We start from the raw sequence: 17885 nt of genomic DNA on the forward strand, positions 1-17885 counted from the left end.
CCACACTGGCCCTATACACCAGTAAGAAGGCACTAAGCCAGGACTCCAGGGTCCTGCAGTCAGAGACCCTGGGACCTAGTTCCTGCCCACAGCAGGTCATCACTAGCCCCAGGACCAGTTTTACCCATCAGTGGGTAGGCAACAGCCCTAGTACACCCTGGACCCCAGCCCCAACCACCAACACCAACTCCTGGACCTCTCCAGGGCCCTGAAGCCAGCAAACTCTAGAACCAGCTCCACCCACCAGCCGGCAGAGAGCAGCAACTGCGTAACTCCTGCTCTTAGCCTGCCATACCAGGAAAAATGCCACCCACCAGCAGGCCCACACCAATCTCAAGAGCCACTGAGTCCCAGTACAGTGTACCAGCAAGTAGACACCAGGTCTGGGACACTTTGGAGCTCTCAGTCAGCAGCTTTGGAATCTGTCCCCACACTGCAGTGTGTGGAAACCCCCTATGGGACATCTAGGATCCCACAGCAAGCAATGTCAGGAACCGGCCCCACCCAAAGTGAACTGAGACCAGCTCTGGGACACCGAGGGCCCTGCAACTAGAGACCCAGGAACAGAAACAGATCTCTATACACTAGTGAGCTGGCGCTAGCCCCAGGATACCCTGGACCCCAAACCTAGTCAACAGCAGGACAAACCAGCCTTAAGATACCTTGGCATGTCAGCCAGCTGCCCCCAGAAACAGCCACACTCACCAGCGGAACAAGATAAGCTTTGGGACACATAGGACCCCATAGGGAGAAATGCAGGATCTAGCCCTATCAACCAACAGGTCTACACTAGATCTGGGATCCCCAACCTTGCACATATTGTCTCAAGAACCTGGCTCAAAGAATCCTCAGGGAGACAGAATCAAGAGTAATGTGACTCTACCCCACAATAAGTGGCTGGCAGCCTCCACACAATGCAGCGCCTGACAAGCAATCAGATCAGAGGCTGACCAGCCCTACAAGACCACCCACTGCAGTCCGCTCATCACAACAGCAGGAACCATGCAGCTCACATATTGGGCATATAGCTCTGGTGACCAGAGGGGAGTGCACTGAAGGGATGCATAGGATGTATGTATCCTCCTACAAAAGTCCATTCTTCCAAGACTGGCAAATGTAATCAATCTACTAAACACATAGGAATAAAAATGCAAATTAGACAAAATGTGGAGGCAGAGGAAGATGTTCATAACAAAGGAACAAGGTTAAATCTCAGAAGAAGCACTAAGTGAAGTGGAGGTAGGGGCTCTACCTGAGAAAGAGTTCAGGGTAGGAATTATAAACGTGATAAAAAAATTCAGGACAAGATTGGATGGACAGAGTGAGAAGTTACAAGTTTTTAACTGAGCTGAAAATCTAAGACAAGAAACTATAAAATTCATAGAGGAAAACAGGCAGAATACTCTCTGACATAAATCACAGCAAGATCCTCTATGACCCACTACTTATGAGTAATGGAAATAAAAACAAAAATAAACAAATTGGGCCTAATTAAACTTAAAAGCTTTTGCACAGCAAAGGAAATGAAAAACAAGGCAAAAAGACAGCTCTCAGATCAGAAGAAAATAATAACAAATTAAACACTGACAAAGAACCAATCTTCAAAATATACAAGCAGCTCATGAAGCTCAATACCAGAAAAACACACAACCTAATCAAAACCTGGGCAAAAGACCTAAATACACATTTCTCCAAAGAAGACACACAGATGGCTAATAAATACATGAAAAGATGCTCAACATCACTCACTATTAGAGATATGCAAATCAAAACTATGAGGTTATTACCTCACTCTGGTCAGAATGGCCATCACCAAAATATCTACATCAATAAATGCTAGAGAGGATGTGGAGAAAGAGGAACCCTCTTAAGCTGTTGGTGGGAATATAAATTGCTGCAGCCGCTATGGAGAACAGTATGGAGAGTCCTTAGAAAAAAAACTAGGAATAAAACTACCATAAGACCCAACAATCCCATTACTGGGCATACACCCTGAGGAAACTATAATGGAAAAAGACACACATACCCCAATTGCAGCACTGTTTACAATAGCTAGGACATGGAAGCAATTTAAATGTCCATCAACAGTTGAATGGATAAAGAAGTTGTGTAAATATATTCAATGGAATATTACTGAGCCAAAAAAGGAATGCATTTGAGTCAATTCTATTGAGGTGGATGAACCTAGAGCCTATTATACAGAATGAAGTAAGTCAGAAAGAGAAAAACAAATATCAGATATTAATGCATATAAATGGAATCCAGAAAGATGGTACTGATGAACCTCTTTGCAGGGCTGCAATGGAGACACAGACGTAGAGAACAGACTTGTGAACAAAGTTGGGGAAGGAGTGGATGGGACGAATGGAGAGAGTAGCAATGAAACACATACATTACCATATGTAAAACAGACAACCGATGGGAATTTGCTGAATGACCCAGGGAGCTCAAACCTGGTGCTCAGTGACAACCTAGAGGGGTGGGATGGGGTGATTGGTGGGAAGGAGGTTCAAGACAGAGGGGACAGGAAAAAAAAAGAGGGAAGGGATATATATATATATATATATGTATATATACACATACATACATATACCTATGGCTGATTCATGTAGATGTATGTCAGAAACCAACATAATATTATAAAGCAATTATCCACCAGTTAAAAATAAATCAATTAAAAAAGTTAAAAGAACAAAAATAAAAAAACCTAAAGAAGAACCAAACAAACGAAGAGTACAATAAATGAAACGAAAAATACACTTCAATGGTAGGGGAGATGATACAGAGGAACGGATCAAGAAGCTGGAAGACAGAGTAGTGGAAATCACTGAAGCTGAACAGGAAAAAAAAATAAACAGAAATGAGGACAGTTTCAGATACCTCTGGGACCACATCAAGCATAGAAACATTTGAATTCTAGGGGTCCCAGCAGGAGAAGAAAGAGAGAAAGGGGCAGAGAACATATTTGAAGACAAATTAGCTGAACACTTCGCTAACCTGGGAAAAGAAATGGGCATCCAGGTACTGGAACACAGAGAGCCCTAAACAGAAGATCACACCAAGATACACTGTAATTAGAATGGCAAAAATTAAAGCTAAAGAGGGGATATTAAAAGCAGCAAGGGAAAAGCAACAGGTTACAAACAAGGGACTTTTCAGCAGAAACTCTGCAGGTCAGAAAGGAGTGGCACAATATATTTAAAACGATAAAGAGAAAAACCTACAACCAAGAAGACACTACTGGAAAGGCCGTCACTCAGATTTGAAGGAGAGGTCAAAGTTTTACAGGCAGGCAAAAGCTAAAAGAGTCCAGCATCACCAAACCAGCTTTACAAGAAATGTTAAACGGACTTTTCCAAGCAAAAAAAAAAAAAACAGAATTAGAAACATGAAAATCATGAAAGGCAAAAGCTCACTGATAAAGGCAAATATACAGTTTACAAAGCAGTGTCATCATTTACAAAGCAAGTAGGAAGGTTAAAAGCCAAAAGTAGTAAAAATCACCTATATCTGCAATATGCAGTTGATGGATTGCTGTAGTTGTTTATTTGCTAAGTCATGTCCGACTCTTTGAGACTCCATGGACTGTAGTCCATCAGGCTCCTCTGTCCATGGAATTTTCCAGCCAAGAGTAATGGAGTGGGCTGCCATTTTCTTCTCCAGGGGTTCTTCCCGACCTATGGGTCAAACTCACGTCTCCAGCACTTGAGCCACCAGGAAAGACTCTTAATTAAGAGATACACAGAAGAAAAATATGGAAAATATGGTGTCAGAAACAGTAAACATGAGGAGAGGAGTAAAAATGTGGAGGCGTTAGTTGTGTTTAAAGTTAAGAGGTCAGCAACTTAAAATAATCAGATACAGAAAGAGATACCCACAGTGAAAGGAATATAGTCAATAGCTGTGTACTATCTTTGTATGGTGGCACAACATAACTAGAATTATACTGCTGACCATTTTGAAATGTACAGAAGTAATAAATCACTATGTTGTGTACCAGAGCTAGCATAGTGTTGTATGTCAATTACACTTCAAAAACAAACAAACAAGCAAACAAAGATTCACAGAAACATATTTCAGATTTGCACTTACCAAAGGGGAGGTGTCAGGGAGGGGAATTGGATGAAGGTGGGCAAAAGGGACACACTTCCAGTTATTAGATAAATAAGTAGTAAGATGCAATGTACAACATTATAAATATAATTAATACTGCTCTATGTTATATATGAAAGTTGTTAAGAGAGTAAATCCCAAGTGTTCTCATTACAATAAAAATGTTTTCTTTAATTTTCTATCGATATGAGAAGGTGAGGGTTTACTAAATTTATTGTGATAATCATTTCATGATGTATGTATGTCAAATCATTATGCTGTACACTTTAAATTTATACAGTGCTATATGTCAAATATATCTGAATAGAACTGGAAGAATATAAAGAACATCCTGATGCCATGCATTGAGAAGAACAGGACATCACCTATGCAATATTCCTGCTGAAATGTTTAACTTGAATGGAATCAGGAAGCAGGAATCAGACAAATTCAACTGGAGAAGCTTTCTAAAAACCACCTGGATTAGCTCTTTAAAAAATGTCAATACCACGCAAGACCAAAAGAATCTAGGAAAACGTTATAAAGGACACTAAAGTCACTCGACAACCAAATGCACTCAGTTCAGTTCAGTCACTCAGTCATGTCCCACTCTTTGCCACCCAATGGACTGCAGCATGCCAGGCCTCCCTGTCCATCACCAACTCCCGGAGCTTGGTCAAACTCATGTCCATTGAGTCAGTGATGCCATCCAACCATCTCATCCTCTGTCGTCCCCTTCTCCTCCTGCCTTCAATCTTTCCCAGCACCAGGGTCTTTACAAATGAGTCAGTTCTTTGCATCATATGGCCAAAGTATTGAAGTTTCACCTTCAGCATCAGTCCTTCCAATGAATATTCAGGGCTGATTTCCTTTAGGGTGGACTGGTTGGATCTTCTTGTAGTCCAAGGGACTCAAGAATCTTCTCCAACATCACAGTTCAAGAACATCAAAACTTCCCTGCTCAGCTTTCTTTATAGTCCAACTCTCACATCCATACATGACTACTGGAAAAACCATAACTTTGACTAGATGGACTTTTGTTGGCAAAATAATATCTTTGCTTTCTAATATGTTGTCAAGGTTGGTCATAACTTTTCTTCCAAGGAGCAAATGTCTTTTAATTTCATGGCTGCAGTCACCATCTGCAGTGATTTGGGGGCCCCCCAAAATAAAGTCTGTCACTGTTTCCACTGTTTCCCTATCTATTTGCCAGGAAGTGATGGGACCAGATGCCATGATCTTCGTGTTTTGAATGTTGAGTTTTAAGCCAGCTTTTCCACTCTCCTCTTTCACCTTCATCAAGAGGCTCTTTAGTTCCTCTCCGTTTTCTGCCACTGGAGTGGTATCCCCTGCCTATCTGAGGTTATTGCTATTTCTCCTGGCAATCTTGATTTCGGCCTGTGATTCATCCAGCCCAGCATTTCACATGATGTATTCTGATTATTTAATCAGGGTGACAAAATACAGCCTTGATGTACTCCTTTCCCAATTTTGAACCAGTCCATTGTTCCATGTTCGGTTCTAACTGTTGCTTCTTGACCCGCATACAGGTTTCTCAGGAGACAGGTAAATTGGTCTGGTACTCACATCTCTTTAAGAATTTTCCACAGTTCATAATGATCACAGTCAACGGCTTGAGCACAGTCAATAAAGAAGTAGATGTTTTTCTGGAACTCCCTTACTTTCTACGTGATCCAATGAATGTTGGCAATTTGATCTCTGGTTTCTCTGACTTTTTAAAACCCAGTTTGTACATCTGGAAGTTCTTGGTTCACGTCCTGCTGAAGCCTAGCTTGAAGGATCTTGAGCATCATCTTACTAGCAACAGGGTCTTCCTTGGTGGCTCAGATGATAGAGAATCTGACTGCAATGCAGGAAACATGAGTTCTGGTCCCTAGGTCAGGAAGATCCCGTGGAGAAGGGGAATGGCTTCTCACTCCAGTATTCTTGCCTGGAGAAACCCATAAACAGAGGAACCTGGTGGGTTACACTCCGTGGGGTTGCCAAGAGTCACACACGACTGAGCAACTAATACTTTCACTTTCACTTACTAGCATGTGAAATGAGCACAGTTGTATGGTAGTTTGAATGTTCTTTGGCATTACCCTTCTTTGGGATTGGACCCCATGAACAGGATAGAAATGTAACAGATTTCTATATAATGCTTTTGTACTCTGCAACTTTACTGAATTGATTTATGAATTCTGGTAGATTTCAGGTGGCATCCTTAGGATTTCCAGTGTATAGTAACATGTCATCTGCAAACAGTGACAGTTTCAATTTTCCTTTTCCATTTTGGATTCCCTTTCTTTTTCTTCTCTGATTACCATCTCATAATGTACTTTCTACAATTTATTAAATAATATGGGTTTATTGAAATTAACTTACACACAAAATCTAAGTGCCTGCAAACATTCTTTTATGGAACCACCACTACAATCAACATAAAAAATATTTTCATCAGCTACAAAGTTGTTTCATGCTCTTTGGTAGTTTAACCCCTAATCTCAAGCCCGAGACCCTGGCAATCCCCAGTCTGTTTTCTTGTGTCTATAATTTGGCCTCCTCAAGACTGTGAAGTAAATGGAATCAGGCAGTATGGAGATTTATCCATTTGGATTCCTCAGAGAAAAGAACATATAGTTGACTTCTGGATGTGCAATGTACATTTATGTCACCTGAGTATAGTTACATGGGTTGATTGGTTCATAATTATTTGTGATACTGAGGGCTTACACTCTTCACAATGTGTATATGTATAGTCTAATTCATATTTAATTCAATGTAATTAACCTTTTATGTTTGGAAGGGCTATTTTATGAAAAAGCAATAGTAAATCCTTTTTAAAAAGTGAATCACCATTGTAAAAGTCAGGCTGGCAGATACCTCAAGAGGACTAGGGAGGAAGAAGTGATTGGCTTGGAACAAAAGGGGGGTTCAAAACTACAGGTCTGTTCTTCATCTGCATCTGAGCAGTACTTACCAGGCCTTCAATATTGCATAAGCACAAAAATCTGGCAGCCCCAGTGTGCCTGGCCGGATCTGGCCAATGCAGGTGAGTTACCCCACATTAAGTCAGCTGAGTAGCAGCCTTTATTGCATCTGCAAGCATAACCAACTGTTACCACGCAAAGGAAAATACAAGCCAACTGCAGGGATTAGGACTTGGACATTTTTGGGCAAGATTGCTGTGCTCACTACCCCAGGCTCCCTCTTCAGGACTCACCTACTCTACCTTCTTTGTTTGTGCCAATCTTCCTCAAGAGTCCAGAGAGGGAGGTAGACCTGGGGCTGGTGCTGGTGGGGTGTGGGTGTGATGGGGAGGGAGCATCTTCCCAGGTGTTGGACAGGCAGCAGAACCAGGCAGGATGGGGCCTAGCTCTCCAAAGCAGCTGTCACCATCTCCCAGGCTGGAGAAGAGGAATGAGGGAGAAAGGCAACAGGAGTGCACTGAATGAGGCCGGGCTTCTGCACTCCTCCTACCCCCTGGGGCCCAGATGGATTTCTTTAATCTATGCCTCAGGCCCTGCCACGGATTTCCCACTGGAAGTGGAAGGCTTGGGGCTGAGCCAAGGCCTGTGATGTCTATGTTTCCAGCAACATTATAGTGAGGTAGTTGGTCTGAACTGTGTGCTCAGAGGAGGGAAGGGAGCCTGGTAGAAAGTGAACAAGGGGTTGTGTTCACATCGTCACACCTCCACTTCCATGAGCTTCTCCACTTCCTCACTCTGGTGACCACAGTCCCGGGCGCCTCTCTGCCCAAGGGTGGTGCTGATGCTGGTGCTTGATTTCTCCCCAGGCACATCTTACCTACATGTCTCGGTGGGCAGAGACCTCTCAGCTGGACGGTCTCTGCCAAATTTACTCACTCGGACAACAGCGAGATGGGCTACACCACCAGGCAATGACCACTGGATCAGCAGCAAACTAAGTGATCAAGCCCACCTGCTCCAGGGAGGGGTTTGAGTAGAAGGAGGAAGTCCCACGCATGTTCTTTTCTGACCCTGAGGTCTCTGAGGGTCCCAACCCTCGTGCTCTGTCCACCTGACCTCATGCCATGAGCCCCGGAAGGAAGTCACCATGACAGCATGGGGGAAGGGTGGACCCAAGTGCTCCCCATTGCTCAGGTGCAGTCACCCCTAACTCCCCACAAGTAACCCAGGTTGAGGGGGGTTCTCCTGTTTCTAAGATGGGCAGCAATATCCCATGTACCCTTCCCATTTTTACTCATCCATACCCTCAGCAGTTGGCAGACATCACAGAATGGCAAGGTAGGATCCAGTGCCTCCTCCAGCGACTCCAACATTTTGAGATGTTCTGTTCTGAGGTTTGGTGAACTGCATCCTCTCCTTCTATGTTTTGGGAATGTGACAACATCCCTTGAATAAAGGAGATCCGACCCTTGCTTTGGCTCACTCAATGCCTTACCGAATCTGGTCCAGTCTCTTACTTCCATTACTGCCCGAATCACATCTTTTTGCCTCAAGGGGCATTATCCCTGATGACTTTTATTCACACAGAGAGATGCCCAGGCACAAGCTTTGAATGTGCTACCCACCATCATACCCTCTTGTGTGAGATAAAACCATGGTCTTTCAGGAAGGGAGTCAGGCAGAACCTACCCTCACTTCACTCAAATACAAATGTGTCCCTCTGAGTCACAGGCTGACACAGCCCTGGGGTCTTGGCTAAGAGAAGGAAGTCCTCCCCAAACTTCAGGGTGGGGGGGAAATTGAACATAGATTTCAGACTCTGTCTTGGGTGCCCTAACAAGTAGTCTGGGAGACTGAGCTGGGACACTCCGGGAAATAGCATTTGCAGGAAAATCTATGTCATGGGGCTGATGGAACAGTATTTGATGGAGACCCTGTAAGAACACAGACTTACCAACCATACTTGTCATAGAGCCTAACAGGCCCCTTTCCACTCAAGGGCAGAGAGACATCCAGGCTGCAGGAGTGTAGGCTGGTCAGCTGGCTAGGGCAGGGAGGATATGAAAGCTCCAAGGACTGGACCAACCATCTCTAGCTGTCAGGGTGCACTCTGCCCCAGATTGGCACCAGACGCCTCTCCTGACTTCCAGCTCAGCACTAACATGAGCTTTTCTCCTGTGTTCCCTGTACCTTCACTCCTGCTCCCCAGTTCACTGGGTCCAAGATTCACCCTCATGTCCTTTACTGAACCTGAGGAAGTGGGAGCAAAAGTTTTGGTGCCTGAGTCTCAGGCGTGAGTGCTAAACAGGAGAGGGGGAGAATATGCAGGTTCCTGCTTGCAAGCTGGCACCGGGGGGTGGGGTAGGGTTCCACTGAGAGGATAGGGCCCAGGAAGGGGGAAGATGAGCAAACCTGTGCCTAAGTAAACATGCAGGAAAGGTCATCAATGGCAAGCCAGGGGAGGGATCGAGGGGCTCTGACAGGAAAGCAGAGTGGTCAGGGTAAGCAGGACAATGAGTGCAGTGAGGGAAGGGTGAAAGACTGAAGCTCTGTAAGGGGGTCATGAGTTCCTTCTGACAGGGAGGCAGAATGGCAGCAATGAATGGAAACTGCTAAACCCCAGAGGAGGGTGTTTAGAGAACTAGAAAGGGCCTTCAGGCAAAAGGGAGGACGTGCCAATGTGGCCAGACAGAGCCCACACAGAACACAGACTGGGGGGCTCCACCTATCTGATGGCCTGGATGGTAGCAGAGGCTGACCCAGAGATCCCAACACTAATTCCAGAGGTACTATTCTGGAAAATGTTCTGATGTGGAACAGCTCCCCACCAGGCTTCGTCCCACTCCCTTAACCCCTACCCCCCAGAGAGAGGGCAGAACACAGAACATGAGAAGTCCTTTAATCAAACACTCTTGTGAAACTGGGGCAGAGACGGGGCAAAACAAAGGGCAGAGGATGCCCTGGTGGAGGCAGAACAAGAGGCAACAAGCTTGGCCATAGCTCACCAGCCTTGGAGGTTAACAGCTGCTCCTCTTGCAGGAAGATACTGGGCTCAACCTGTAAAACAGCAGAATCAGGGAAGAGCCTCAAGCCAGGGACAGCCCACAGCCCTGCTCAACAGCCAGCGTTGTGGGAAGGGGTATGCAGTGTGTAACACTCACTTCAAAGGATCTGGAACTTGTCAGCCAGGTACCGCTTGGAGGCTGCAACAGGGAGAGGCATAAACAGGTGCTCCAGACAGACGGACACAGAAGCCTGTGCCCCTGTCCCCGTGGGGAACCACCTAGCTCTGCAACCTGAAACCCACATACCCCCAGTCCCGATGCAAAGAGCTCTGGGCCTGATCACTCCCCACTACCGGAATTAAATGTGGAGCCATTTCCTAAAAGGAGACAAAATGTGCCAACAGCTCTCAAGCTCCGGGCCACGCCCAAACCATTCAAAAACTGTCTTGCAAACAATCCAACAAGACCCTTAGAGGGCACAACAGATCAACAAGGCATCTCTACAAGTCCTATCAGGAGCTCTCTAGGACTCGTCTGGCTGGCAGAGTGTGCACGCAGCCCACACAGTACTTTGCTACTTGTTCGCACGCCCAGCTGAACATGCACCGCACACTCCAGAGACAGGCTTGATAGGTTCTCCTCCCCACAGGAATGCTGATCCCTACGAGGCCCCCTGCACCTGCAGCCCACCCCACCCCAAGGGCCCACCCCGCTTCTGCACTAAGAACCCGCTTCTCTCTGTCCCTGGTTCCTCATACCAAGTTGCTCCTTAAGGTCGTCTATTTCTTTCTGTAGCACCAGACACTAGGCCAGCAGACACAGGAGGAAGAGAAATGGTTAGTATACACCCGCCTCCCCTCTCCTCTCCCCCGGGCTCTCCATCCCAAAGCCAGGTGTCTAGACTGGCAAGGGAAAAACTTTCCTCAGTGGAAAGGAGGTGGGCTCCCTCCCTGGGGTTCGGGGTGAGGGTGGGGGGGGGCCCACACATGTCAGTTGAACTTGGACCCAGATCCCACCATGGGGTTTGGGTGTGCATTTCCAGGAGCCAGAAGAAGTATTACCCGAGGACAGCCCTGCCTTCCGGGTGGCTGCTGCTGTCTTTTCGGTCTTGGGGGATGGTCAGTTGGCTCCTGGTCACCTGACAGGGAAAGGACACACAATCCAGCTTTCCAGGTTCCCAGTGAGGTGGAAAGGGCCAGGTCGGGTCTAACGTGAGGTGAGGTCATACCACCCTCTGCTAGCATCAAGCCTCTCCTGCTCTGCCCGGCAGGCAGTCCAAACCTTCTCTCTGGGCCTGCCCCTCCTATTCCTTAGGGGCAGCCATTTCACCACGATGGTCACCAAAGACTGTGGTTCTGGGTTCAAGCCTCCCAGAGCAGCAGCCACAGCCAGCACCTGGGAGACCAATGTGGGCGAACAGCACTTCACAGAAAAGGCTATTAGCCTGCAGGTCTACGCCCAGAGTAGCTGTTGGGGCACTGCCACCGATCACCCCTGCCAAACAAATCCCACACAGAAGGTGATGGGGCCACTTCCAGCCCTGGTGACACCCTGTTTCTCATGGGAGAAGCGGCCTGACAGCAAGGCTGAGCCCCCAGATGAGAGAGAGAGAGAGTCAGAAACAGAGGTTTCTGTCCTCACCCCTGGCCTCCTCCCCCAATATCAAAACCCAGGACACTCACCTGAGGGGCCAGGCCCTCTGGGCATGACTCCTCTCTTGTTACTGGCCACAGGCTCTGAGTTTCCTGAATCCCGTGCCCCTCTGATGTTGAGGTTGGCGCTGCTGTGTTCTCCATGATGCACCCATGGACAAGATGGCCTGGCCTGTCAGTGGTCAGCTAAAAACAAAGATTTCTCACTGATCTGGAGTAAGGGTGTGTGTGTGCACACGAGCATGTGTGTATCAGTGCATTTATATGTTTGATTCAGTGTGTGATGTCTATGTCAGTGTGTGTGAGAGTTCGAGTGATTCAAGACGGAGCTGAGGCAGGGAATTGGAAAGAGAATTGAAAGGCTGATCTCTTTAGCTCATTCCCTGTCAGTCAGCCCCAGGCCAGCAGGCAGAGCTGAGCTGGGGACAGCAGTGTGGCACTGAGAAAGCCTGGGGCCCCTGCAAGGAAGGTTTGGGGAAGAGCTAGGAAGTAGGATTCAGGAAAGTGATGTGTCTAAACACCGAAGCTCTGTGAAGCTTTTAAGGGGTCCCCTCAAATCAATTCAGCTACCAGCTCTCCCTTCCACTCCAGCCCCAGTCTCGTGGAGGAGGCTGGAAACAGGCCAAGGGTGGAGAACTGAGCCCAGCACACCCAAAATACTACCTTAACGTTTGTCCCTAGTAAAAGGACCCCAATCTGGCATCCTAATGACCCAGTGACCGACGGCCACCCAATGACGACCCCTGAGGAATGGAGAGAGGGGCACCGGGTGAAGACCTGTGTCTTGGGGAGGGTGGGAAGGGGAAGAGTGGGGAGAGAGGAGGGGCCTGGCCTACTCACTTGGCCCTTTGGGAATGGGTGTCTATTTGGGTCGTTGTCTTCTTCGGACACCGCTATTGCTGCCACCAACTCCTGGGCTCGCCTAGCCACGGATTTCTTCCCAGCACCGGTGTGCTTGAACTCTTTGACTCCCGAAGGGACCAAGGCATACTTCTTGGACCTCCCGAGCAGCGAGATGCCAGAAATTGGAGGGAAGGTGGCCGGTTCCAGGGGAGTGGCCAAAATTCCCTGCCCCCAGGAAGGGAAGGTTCTCTCCACTGCAGGTTTGGAGATGCCCTCAAGGGATTTCTTCTCCTGGACCCCCTTCCTCCTAGGAGTGGGCCGCTGCCTGCTGCCTGTAGCAGTAGCTGCAGTAGCTGATGCTACTGCCACTCCCGGGTAGCTGGGCAGGCTGCCCCCCTCCCCCCAGAGCCCGCTCTGCATTTTCTTAGGGGTAGAGATGTCCTCCTGCTCTGCATTGCCCTGCCTGCCCTGCCTTTCCACAACCGAAATTAATCCTCGCGGAGCCGAGGACAGGCAAGTGCCTGGCACGTTAAGGAGATTCTCCCTGCCTTGGACATTCGAGCGTCTGGGTGTGTTCCCGGGATCCTCGGGGCTCTTGAGCTTGGCCTGGCCTCCGTCTTTGGTATAAATGCTCACCCTCATCCGCTCTACCTCACTGAACTCATCAGAGGACTCGGGGTCAGACAGCAGCCCGGCTGGACTTTCTGAAGGAGGCCACTGGTGATCCACAGCCACGTTCAACCTACTCTTAGTGCCTCTTTTAGGGTACCCCCAGGCCCGGCCCGCCTCGGGCCCGCTGACCCCGAGAGGGCCAGCCTCAGCTTGTGCCGCTTCCCCACACCTCTGGGCGGCTCCGCCTTGATGGCAAGGACGTGCCTCGAGGTCCCAAACAGCAGACACTTCGCCGACCACGTAGCTCTCCTGGGACAGGTATCTGCTGATGCCCAGCACATTCAGGAAGGCCAGCTGCTGCAGGATGGCCGCCACTGACTCGTCAGCCAGCTGCAGAGCGTCCCCCTGGTCGTCGGCCGGGAAACCAAACCGGCCTTCGCGGCCCCACAGCACCCGCCCTCCCGCTTCCAGCAGTTCCCGCTCTGACTCGAAGCCCTCAGGGTCTGGGACGCCACCCCCACCCTCACCCTCGCCGCTTCCAGGTGCCCCCGGCTCAGGGCCAGGGCTGGGGCCGGGGCCGGGGCCGGGTCCCTGCGGGGCTGTGAAGCCGGCCTCAAGGCCGCTGGTCTGCTCCCCGCACTCTGAGCCGAAACCCGCTCCCGAAACAGACACCTCATCATCTGGAGAGCTCATGTCGTGAGATGGGTGGCTACCAGACCTGGGGCGGTGACGATTTATCCGGGTCGCGGTGGCGGTTCGGGCAGGTAAGGCGGGCGGTGTCTGGAGTGCGTAGTCAAGCACGAGCCGCACCACACGCAGGAGATGGCCGCAAATAACGCGAGGTTTTCAGCGCGCCAGCCCTGCCGCCTCCTCATTGGTCCGCTTCCTGCCAACCAGCACGCGCCTTGTTTGGCCGTCCCCTCGAGGTGTAACCAATGGGTTCGAGGGCCTCCTCTGGCTTGCTGCCAAGCCCAAGGGCCATCCCGGCAGTTGGTGAGTTGGCGGGTGAAGGTGATGCTGCGGGGATACCTCTGTCAAGCCTCTCATCCCATCTCCTCCTGTCCCACCTCCCCTTTCCGGTTAGAGTCACATCCCTGAGCCCTGACTGTATACAAAATGGGTGAAGCGGGAGGCAGGAGGGTAATGAGGGCGCTGATCTCCTGGGAGGTGAGGATGAAACGTCAGGATGGAGGTGCTGGACTCCTAGCACGTGCTGAAAGCACTTGCCAGCCTCCCTTCCACCACCAAGTCTTATGACCCAATGGGAGAATGGGCAGAGGAATCCTGCACTCAGTGATGAGTGGCCGGCGTACTTCTCCCTAAGTGGCCAGAGGACAAAGGGATCGTAGTTTTGTTCTGTAACATCTCTGCCTCAACTGCTCCATCAAACGTTCTTGGCAGTCAGATTTGAGGGACAGACTGGGGTTGACCTTGTTCCCTCAGCTCTTTTTCCAATCTGAGGCAATTGAAAGAGAGAATCTCAGTGTCCATTTACACTTGCAAAGGTGCTCACCACTGCTGATTCTTGAGATGTAAACTAAAACAACTAATCAGGTTTCACACACTAGGAAGACAACCTTCCAAGAGCTAAACCATTCTGAGAGTGGGAGAAATTAGGAGCAAACCTCTGTGGCGTAGGTGCAAGAAATCTGTTTGGGAGGTAATTTGGCAGAATCTCTTAAAATCAACTTGTACAGCAGGACCCAGTGCCTGGCACTCTTTTAAGTGCCATACATAAATAGTAATGCTTCCTTGTGACTCTCCTAGGACTATAGTACCAGGGATTACCAGCCTCTTACAGGGGAGGAAACAGGTACTGAGAGGTTCAGTCACTGAACCAAGGTCATTTGGCCTGTGCAGATCAGTGGTAGCATTCAAACCAAGCAATCTCACTCCAGAGCCCTTGCTTTGATCCAAAGATCTTAAAACTTAAAAAAAAAAAAGCCCCTTTTATTCTCTTCCAGCAAGTCTGCTACCTGGCACACCCTCTATAAGTGAGGGTGTACTTCTAAAATCTCTAATTTACGCCATTGGTCTATTTGTTGAATGGCAGTGCCACACAGTTTTGATTACTGTAGCTTTGTAATATTTTGAAATCAGGAAGTGTGAGTTCTCTACTTTTTTCTTTTTCCAAATTGCTTTGCCTATTAAAGATCTCTTTAGATTCTATTTAGATTTTAGGATGAAGTTTTCTTTTTCTGTAAAATATGCCACTGGGATTTTGATAGGGTTTGCAGTGTGTAGGTCAGTCTGAGTAGTGTGTTAGAAGAACAGGTCCAATGGAGCATGTGTGTGTTTGTGTGTGTGTGTGTGTTTGTGTGTGAAAAAGAATTGACTCATTCAATTACATAGGCTGGTAAGTCCCAAGATCTAGAGGGTGAGTTGGCTAGCTGGAGACCCAGAAGAGCCAGTGGTTTAGCTCTAGTCCAGGTTAGAAGGCCTAAGAACCAAACCAATAGAGCTGATATTTCAGTTTGAGTCTAAAGGCAGTAAAAGAAGCTGATGTCCCAGTCCTAAGGCTTTCACGCAGGAGGAATTCTCTTACATGAGGAAAGTTTGCCTTTTTTGCTTTATTGAGACTATCAACTGATTAGGTAAAGCCCACCCACATTATCGGCGGAGGGGGGTGGTGGTGTTTTATCCAGTTTACCAATTTAGATGTTAATCTCATGGAAAAGCACCCTACAGAAGCACCCAGAATAATGTTTGACTAAATATCTAGGCACTCTGTGGACCAGTCAAGCTGACACATAAAATTAACCATCTCAGATAGTGTGGACCTCTTAACAATATTTAGTATTCCAGTCTGTGTAAACAGATGTCTTTCCATTTATTTGTGTTTCCATTTATTTGTATTTCTTTTTAATTTCTTTCAGCAATGATTTGTAGTTTGTAGTGTACAAGTCTTTTGACTCCTTGCTTGAGTTTATTCCTCAGTATTTTATTCTTTTTTGATGTTAATGTCAGTGGAATTGTTCTCTTAATTTCCTTTTCAAATTGTTCTTTGTTAGTGTTTAGTGATAAAACTGAATTTTGTTTCTTGATTTTGTGTCCTGGAACTTTGTGTGTGTGTGTAATCTTTTGGGTTTTCCATGTACAAAATCATGCTATCTGCAAACGGAGATAATTTTACTTCTTTCTGATTTGGATGCCTTTAATTTCTTCTTCTTTCTTAAGTGCTCTGGCTATGACTTCCAGTATGTTGAATAGTAATGGTGAGAGTAGGCTTCCTTGTCTTGTTCCTTACCTTAGAAGAAGAGCTTTCAGTTTTTCACCACTGAGTATGATGTTCATTGTGGACTTTACTTATATGGCTTTTATTATGTTGAGGTAATTTCTTTCTACTCCTAGTTCTTTGAGTGTTTTTATCATGAAAGAGTGTTCAATTTTTATGCCTCTATAGAGATGATCATGTGATTTTTGTCCTTCATTCTTGCTAATGTGTTTTATTGCATTGATTAATTTTTGTATGTTAAACTATCCTTGCATCCAAGGGATAAATCCCATTTGACTGTGGCACATAGTCCTTCTAACGTGCTGTTGAGTTTGTTTTGCTAGTATTTTGTTGAGGAGTTTTGCGTCTGCATTCATCTGGGAAACTGGCCTGTAATATTATTTTCTTTTGGTGCCTTTGATATCAGGGTAAAATGAGTTTGATAGTGTTACCTTTTCTTCAGCTTTTTTGGAACCATTTGAGAAAGATTGGTATTAATTCCTTAAATGTTTGGTGGAGTTCTCCATTGAAACTATCTGTTCCTGTTTTTTTGTGGGGGAGTTAGTGATTACTGATTCAATCTCATTATTGGTCTATCAGGTTTTCTATTTCTCCTTGATTCAGTTCTGGTAGATTGTGTGTTTCTAGGAATTGATTCACTTCTTCTAGGTTGTCCAGTTACTTTCCAAACAATGGTTCATAATGTTCTCTTATAATCCTGTTTGTTTCTGGGGCACTGGTTGTAATATCCCCTCTTTTATTTCTGATTTTAGTTATTTCCATCTTTTTCTCTTAATCTATCAGTATTTGTGAGTTTTCTTGATCTTTTAAAAAACCAAATACAGTTATGTTGATTTTTTTCTGTTGTCTTTTCTGTTCTTTATTTTTTATCTCTGCTTTAATCTTTATTTATTCCTTCTTCTGCTGGCTTTGGTTTTCATTTGTTCTTTTTCTAGCTCCTTGAGGTGTAAAATTATATAGTTGATTTGTGATCTTTCTTCCTTTTTAATGTACACATTTAGAGTTATAAACTCCCAGCATTGCTTTCATTGTACCCCATAACTTTGTCATGTAGTGTTTTCATTTCTTCTGTCTCAAGATGTTTTCTAATTTCCCCTGTGCCTTCTTTTCTGACCCATTGATTGCTTAGGTATATGTTGTTAAACTTTCATACATTTGTGGATTTTCCCATCTTCCTTGTGCTGTTGCTTTCTGGTTTCATTTACTGTGATCCGAAAAGATACTGTGTGTAGTTTCAGTTTTCTTGAAGTTGCTAAGGCTTGTTCTGTGGTTTAACATGTAGTTTATGCTGGAGAATGTTCCATTTATATAGGGGGATGTGTATTTCACTGTTGTTGGATGGATTGTTCTGCATATGTTGTTAAGTTCAATTGGTCTGTAGCCTTGTTAGGTCCTCTATTTGCTTGTTTATCTACTGTTTGGTTGTTTTTATCCATTACTGAAAGTGGGATATCAAAGTGTCTTACTGTTATTGTGTGGCAATATATTTCTCCCTTCAAATACGTCAACATTT

At 46.5% G+C, this 17885-nt stretch overlaps 1 protein-coding gene across 4 annotated transcripts; it reads right to left on the minus strand.

Annotated features, from left to right (window-relative positions):
- Nucleotides 1-9913: 9913 nt before the first annotated feature.
- On the minus strand, nucleotides 9914-13958 carry LOC122434644 (uncharacterized protein CXorf49 homolog). Of its 4 annotated transcripts, XR_006267437.1 has the most exons (7): nucleotides 12523-13958; nucleotides 11713-11868; nucleotides 11092-11168; nucleotides 10789-10834; nucleotides 10337-10407; nucleotides 10187-10228; nucleotides 9914-10082 (listed from the first exon to the last, which is right to left on the minus strand). XR_006267437.1 is itself a non-coding variant. In XM_043458243.1 (6 exons), the coding sequence occupies exons 1-5, from the start codon at nucleotides 13828-13830 to the stop codon at nucleotides 10188-10190; spliced, it is 1629 nt and encodes a 542-aa protein (XP_043314178.1). In that variant the 5' UTR covers nucleotides 13831-13958; the 3' UTR covers nucleotides 9914-10082; nucleotide 10187. The 4 variants fall into 4 exon arrangements, 1 of the variants encoding a protein (XP_043314178.1); XR_006267436.1 differs by lacking the exon at nucleotides 10337-10407; XR_006267438.1 differs by lacking the exon at nucleotides 10337-10407 and having other exon boundaries at nucleotides 10187-10321.
- Nucleotides 13959-17885: the final 3927 nt, after the last annotated feature.

The sequence above is a fragment of the Cervus canadensis genome, chromosome X, assembly GCF_019320065.1.
Source record: "Cervus canadensis isolate Bull #8, Minnesota chromosome X, ASM1932006v1, whole genome shotgun sequence".
In the NCBI taxonomy this organism is placed as follows: Eukaryota; Metazoa; Chordata; class Mammalia; order Artiodactyla; family Cervidae; genus Cervus; species Cervus canadensis.

Bases quoted from the DNA above. Each gene is read 5' to 3' on its own strand.
- LOC122434644 (XM_043458243.1), bottom strand. From the start codon at position 13,830: ATGAGCTCTCCAGATGATGAGGTGTCTGTTTCGGGAGCGGGTTTCGGC. The intron at 11,851-12,503 runs CCTCTCTCCCCA...ACTGACAGGCCA, and splicing joins AGTGAGTAGGCCAGGCCCCT to GGCCATCTTGTCCATGGGTG. The intron at 10,229-10,788 runs GTATGAGGAACC...TCCCTGTTGCAG, and splicing joins CGACCTTAAGGAGCAACTTG to CCTCCAAGCGGTACCTGGCT.